Here is a 6,704-nt window from a genome sequence, read left to right on the forward strand (position 1 = left end):
ATACGCTGGTTAAGTGCAGAGCATCAGCTTTTACAGGTTTGCTTATTCTCAAAATGGCCAAAAATGTTCCAAAGAATCTTATTATAGAGAAAATATCCGAGAGCTCCGAGATGCTGGAGACAGATTTCCTTACAGAAACGTGAAGAGGAAACTGGACAAACCAAAGAAAAGGTGAAGATGGTGGAGGAGTGGCTGATGCACTCTGGGTGTGTAATACAGGGACACTGTAACATTCAGACCACTCAACCTTATGTTTTGAAGTCACTTTATTTGGTATTTTGACTGGAGATCCACATGTTTTATTTTAAAAAACACAAAAAAAAACAGCATTTTGTATAAAACAAACACATTTTCTAGTAATTCTGAACAATTAGCTTCATCCAGTTAATGCAAGTTTATGATGTCAAAGATATGAAAATGTTATGTACTGAAGGCTTTGCCGACAATTCGACATTTCACGGATTCACTTTCATTTTGATTCATTCCAGCTAGCAGACACACACATAACACAGTACTGTACTGTTACTGAGTGTGATGGCTGCACTTACAGCCACACAGTGGTAATATCACCATGTTAGTGTAGAGGCTTATAAGTAACCTTGCATTCACTTTTCTTTCTTTAAATATAGGAATTTATTTACAGGACAATAACTGGTTTTGGTTTAGAGTTAATTCACATATCCACATAACACTGCATTCTAAAATAAGTGCGCACGTTTTAGTTTACACTGTTATGTATGATTGATTTTTTGTTTTCTGAGTTACCTTAGTTACAGCTGTTCCAGTCCCTTGATTAAGGAGCCAAGAGGTGGAAAAGGGGCGGAGTGAGCTTTAAAGGAAGACTACAAATTGGTTCACGCCATAACTCAGGACCATGGGGAGGAATTGGAGTTCATTATGTTTGGTTTAGTTAGGTTTTGTGTGTTTTACCCCTTCTCCTGTTTTTGTGGGCTGATCAGCCACTATTTAAGTTTCCCCTTTGTCTCATTAAGTTAGGTCAGTTTGTTTGAGTTATCAGTAGTGTTGTCAACTTTGAGTAGAGTTTTTGTTAGTTTGACCTCTTTTATGGGCCCAAGATTTTGATTCTTTTTGCATGAGTTAACCAATTATGTTTTTTGGGTTAAATAAAAAATCATTTTTTTGGACTTTAACCTGTGCCTAAGTTTCCTTCACTGCTCGGTCCATCACACTGAGAATAAAATGAACAATTTTGGTTTTATTATCAAAATATTTGGATAAGAGTTAAACTCTGTCCTAAAAAAACCATCCCTGAGCTTTAGCAATGTCAGTTTATGTTAGTTTTTTTGTTGTTGGGTGACTTTCATTCTTTAAATGTTTCACAGTTTCGATTTCACCCCATTTTGTTATCGCTGATGTGGAAACACTGCGAGTCTCACACGCTCATCACCACTTCTGAACAGTCTTTTCAGAGACAAACTTTCTTTGCAAATTATTTTTCATGTTAAACTCTCTTTCACCACGGCTGGACTTCCTTGTCCGAGAGATACATTCCATGAGGCTCTTTGGCTCCAGATGGCAGCAAAGCCAGGTAGACCGGTGTGACAGCGCCCTCGTCTGGTGACTTGGGAGCAGTTGGTCCAGCCATGTCAGTGCGCACCCATCCTGGGCAGCAGGCGTTCAAAAGGATCTTTTAAAAGAATCAAATTTAAAAACAAAATGTTAGCAACGACGATTTAATGGACATAAAACCATGACAAAAACCCCACTGAATATAGAAGTTCTGCATTGTTAGTTATATATTTCAGTTACCCCGTCATTCGGTCTCTCCTTGGTCAGACGACGAGCATGAATCACGGACAGCACCTTTAAAAACATCCACACACAAATATAATCAGTGTCTCATAATATGGTTTCAGGTCAAATGTTCATGTCTCTGGTTAATAACAGCGAACACATTAATCAAACGTACGGTCAATCCAATTTTAGACACTGTATAGGCCCCGTCAGGCCAGCCACGCTCTTTATGTTCGCCTTTCTTGGCCTCATTGACAAATCGTTGCATCAGTTCCACCAGCTCCTCCTCTGTGATGTTCTCGTTGCGGAAACGCTGCTGGAGGTCCAAGTTGCACTTCTTCAAACCACTGACGCAGTTCATGCTGGAGACGTTCACCACACGACCTAAAACACACAGACGTACACACACAAGAATCTGAAGATGGAAAGCAAACAGGACGTTTGTCTCCTTCGTGCTCTTAGAGTCCTTTAAACTTTAAACTCCAAACAGCTTCCATCTGAGGTTTGTTTCAGAGACTGATGGATAAGCTTTGAGCAGGTTCTCCAGGAGGACTTCTGATGTTCAGTTAAATGTGTGTTCTTGTTTTTTAGACCCGTGTTTATCTAGCTATGATGTATCAGAATGGCTGCGGTGAAAAAGCTTTCCTGCTTTCTTTAGCCAATGCCTATTCTTCTCATCTGTCCTCTGCTCTCCTGCCTGTCAGGCAGAAATAAATCTCAGTAAGCCATGCTGAAGGAGGTCTTAAAATTAATTTGGAGGACAAATAGCAAGGGAGGCTGCATAATCGAAGATGCATAGTTTTATCATCTGAAGGAGCGAACTGGCATACAGCTAGGATACAGACATCATGGCAAGAAGAAGACTCCAAACAACTCTTCCTGATTGATGTCTAATATATTTAAAAACTAAAAGTTTCTCATTATCAGTTACTGACATGTACGCTCACTCAATTAAAAATGCAAACTTTCAAGTAAAATATGATGCAGACTGGGTCAAGCTGTACCTCCAGGTTTGATGATCTCATTGAAGACAGTCCACATGTTTCTGGTGGAGAAGAAGTTTGTCTTGAGGGTCACCTCCGCCTGGATGCCAAACGGAGTCGTGTCTGCCACTGAGGAGACAGCGTGATCTCCGTCAACATTACAACATCAGTGTGTGCAGCTCCACAACACTATGATATACATCAGCACAAGTTAATTACCTTTGAAAGCTATCGCAGCGTTATTGATGAGGACGTCCACTCCTCCGTATTTCTGTTTGAAGAACTCAGCAGTGGTTTTGATGCTGTTCAGATCGTCGATGTCCAGCTGGTGAAACAGGGGCTTCAGTCCCTCTGAGTTCAGAGCCTTCACCGCTGCCTCACCACGGCCTCTGCAAGAGGAGCAAAACATCCTCATTTATATTCACTTTGTCTTCAAACTCATCGTTTACACCTTATACCAGCTGAGATTCTCAGTCTTTCTCTCTTCATTTTGTCCCCAAAGGCGCTGAAACATGATGAAGTTCCATCACTGGCCTGGCCACATTACCACAGTCATTTACTGTACACATAATGGAACAAATGTGCAGCAAGACGTGTTCACAATTTCAGGTTGAAATCATCTGTAAAAACATTTCACTCATTCCTTTAGTTACATTAAACATGTAACATACCTGCTGCATGAATATATTCAATTATTGAACCAATTTATAGGCTTGAACACATACATGGCTGAAAAACAGATTCACTTTCATCTGACCTCAAACTTCAGTGATTTCCATCATGGGAGTATGAGACAGTGTCCCACAGGAATGCACTGAAGAGCCCATTACTCTAATGTGCATCCCATCACGTTGGAGATAAATAGCAGCGTGAGCATACCAAGTACCAACATGAAAATATTCACTTGACTCTTCAGCAGCACCTGTGTCACCTTCTCCAGGTTTTTCTAAATACAAAAAAAACAAAAACAAATTCCCCCTCTCCTGCGGGTGGTCTATCCTTCAAGCTCGGGTCCTCTACCAGAGGCCTGGGAGGTTGAGGGTCCTGCGCAGTATCTTAGCTGTTCCTAGGACTGCGCTCTTCTGGACAGAGATCTCCGTTGTTGTTCCTGGGATCAACACTCGCCTAGTTTGGGAGTCACCGCACCTAGTGCTCTGATTACCACTGGGACCTCCACGTTTTCTCGAGCTCTTCTCTGAGCCCTTGGTATTTCTCGAGCTTCTCGTGTTCCTTCTTCCCGATGTTGCTGTTATTCGGAACCTCTACATCGATCACTACGGCCGTCTTCTTCTGTTTGTCTACCACCACTATGTCCGGTTGGTTAGCTACCACCATTATGTCCGTCTGTATCTGGAAGTCAAACAGGATCTTAGCTCGGTCATTCTCCACCACCCTAGGGGACGTCTCCCATTTTGACCTCAGGACTTCCAGGTTATACTCGGCACAGATGTTTCTGTACACTATGCCGGCCACTTGGTTATGGCATTCCATGTATGCCCTGCCATGCCGTAGTCTGTATCCGTAGCCAGTTTTGTCAATGATCTCACTGAGGGGGTTCAGGCGTATGGAGAACAGCAGTGGGGACAGAGCATCTCCTTGGTAGATCCTGCACTTGATGGTAACTTGTGCTATGGGCTGCCACATCCCCATTGAGTTCCTGATGAAGGCTCTTAGGGTCCTGTTGATCTCGTATAGTTCTAGGCATTCCAGGATCCAGATGTGGGGCATTGAGTCATAGGCCTTCTTGTAATCAAGCCAGGCAGTGCACAGGTTGGTCAGCCTAGTCTTGCAGTCTTGGGCGACTGCTCAGTCCACCAGAAGCTGGTGTTTTGTGCCTCTGGTATTCTTGCCAATCCCTTTCTGTGCCACACTCATGTATTGACCCATGTGCCTATTCATCTTAGCTGCTATGATGCCTGACAGGAGCTTCCACGTGGTACTGAGGCAGGTTATTGGTTGGTAGTTGGATGGGACCGGCCCCTTCTGTGGGTCCTTGAGCATCAGGACTGTCCAGCCTTCGGTTAGCCATTCCGGGTGTCTCTCATCAACTAGCAGCTGGTTCATTTGTGCTGCCAGGCGCTCATGGAGTTAAGTTAGCTTCTTCAGCCAGTAGGCATGAACCAAGTCCAACTCTGGAGACCCTTTCTTGGATGTCTGCCACGGTGATGGTTACTGGTCCCTGTTCAGGGAGGTTACTGTGGACTGCCCTCAGATCCACAAGCCACTGATCATTGCCATTATGGCAGGGCTTTAGATTAACTTTCTGCCGCAGTTGCACTGGTGCGCCTAACGTTTTTATCTTAGGCACATCAGCACAAAAGTTAGGCGCACCCAAATTTTTCAACCGCAAAGAAAAAACCCATCTCCTACAAATCAGTTTTGATTTACAATCATTCTATCAGTCAGTCATTCATTGGCAAAAGTAAAAGTAAAAATAGGCATGTTACGACGAGGTGCTGGTGTCCTCTGCTCTCTGCTCACATTATCTAAAGCCACAAGCTTCATATCAAAGCAACCACTGGTTTCTACCCCTTAGAAGGAATAGACTGGTTTCTATTGGGGGCAACAGCAGGCCTCTTGGTCATCTTACCAGGTAAATGATGGGAGTATACAGAAGGAAAAAAAAACCAAATGCATCAGCATTTCTCCGAATTTGGAGGATGGGTCGGGTGTGTCCTTCGTGGCCCACCATATCCCAGAATTCCTAGCGTGGCCCAGCCAAATGGCAATGGCGGCCGCTACTATGTTTTAAAATTACTCTTATTAATCTGTCTGGGTCACAAAATAAACTTTTAACATTTTCAGTCGACAATGTGGGTGTGTAAATTTCAAATATCTGCTCGGTTTATCAAGATATTGCATATTTGCAAAAGTGCTTCGACGTTTTCGGAGACGTCTGTTACCCACCAGCTCGATAGCTAGCCGAGAGCTCGAGGGTCACTAGATCACTAGAACGTCAAAACTCCCAGCACATCAGTTGGTCAACTGTGTGCAGAAGGACAGTCAAATGATGCATCAAATGCCCTTTTTCACTCCGTGTGCGTGCTCAGAGCCTGAAGCAAGAAGCTTGGATGAACAAACAAACCACAGTTGCAGTTCCTGTTAGCTCTGACCGAGCTTTAGTTTTGTTTAAGCTCTTGGTATGCAAAAGTGTTGAGATGATTAAACTGCAGATACGTGAACATTTATCAACTTGGTCCAGGTGTCACCAGGTGAGTCACTTACACATTTCTGGCAGTGAGGTAAACGTCTCCTTCAAACTGCTTGCAGAGCGCTCGGACAGTGGCCAGACCGATGCCCTTGTTACTTCCAGTTACCACGGCAACTCGGGTTGGCATGTCTGTACAAAAAGAGAGAGAGGCATCAGTGTCTGAACTCCACACAAGTGGTGGTTAAATTCATAGGTGGGCCCTGCTCTGGACTGGGAGCATGAGTTATCTAAGAAAAATAAAACTTTAGATCATGGTAAAATTTATTTTAAAAAAGTGTGAGTTACTAGCAATTAAAGACTGCCCTGCAAATACGATCTGTAATATTTCTGTTAAACAAGATCACATACTTGGGACTGTTAATATCCAAAGACCAAAAATCAAGATGCTCTTCAAACTTCACTCCAATTATACAGAAAACCCTAAAAAAGTTCAACCAGTGGCTGCAAAGGGACTTGTCTTTGAAAGGTAGAGTGTTAATTACTAAAGCTGAAGGGATATCCCGATTAACATGTGCTGCTCTCTCCTTACATCTGGATAAGAAAATTAGTAAAGATATTGACCGCATGCTCTTTAATTTTATATGGAAAACCGTACGCACTATATTAGAAAAACTGTTGTGATGAATAAGTACGAATCAGGTGGGCTTAACGTCTTAGACGTCTTAGACTTTTCTACTTTAAATAACACTTTCAAAATTAATTGGGCTAAACATTTTCTTAAAAACCCTACCTCTATCTGGAACTTTATACCATAT

General features: G+C 42.8%; 1 protein-coding gene across 1 annotated transcript in view; it reads right to left on the reverse strand.

The window, feature by feature from the left end:
- Positions 1 to 248: 248 nt before the first annotated feature.
- The window catches only part of LOC102203845 (carbonyl reductase [NADPH] 1-like), an 8,118-nt gene continuing 1,662 nt past the window's right edge, over positions 249 to 6,704 (reverse strand). Inside the window, exons 2-7 of the mRNA XM_005741548.2 lie at positions 5,964 to 6,078; positions 2,958 to 3,127; positions 2,760 to 2,867; positions 1,931 to 2,139; positions 1,771 to 1,824; positions 249 to 1,648 (exon numbers count right to left, since the gene is read on the reverse strand). Of these exons, the coding sequence (XP_005741605.1) occupies positions 1,475 to 1,648; positions 1,771 to 1,824; positions 1,931 to 2,139; positions 2,760 to 2,867; positions 2,958 to 3,127; positions 5,964 to 6,076 (828 nt within the window). The 5' untranslated portion in view covers positions 6,077 to 6,078 and the 3' untranslated portion in view covers positions 249 to 1,474. The remainder of the gene's footprint in view (positions 1,649 to 1,770; positions 1,825 to 1,930; positions 2,140 to 2,759; positions 2,868 to 2,957; positions 3,128 to 5,963; positions 6,079 to 6,704) is intronic.

This window comes from Pundamilia nyererei, unplaced genomic scaffold (genome assembly GCF_000239375.1).
Source record: "Pundamilia nyererei isolate P.nyererei 1_Seehausen unplaced genomic scaffold, PunNye1.0 scaffold00111, whole genome shotgun sequence".
NCBI classification, from domain to species: Eukaryota; Metazoa; Chordata; class Actinopteri; order Cichliformes; family Cichlidae; genus Pundamilia; species Pundamilia nyererei.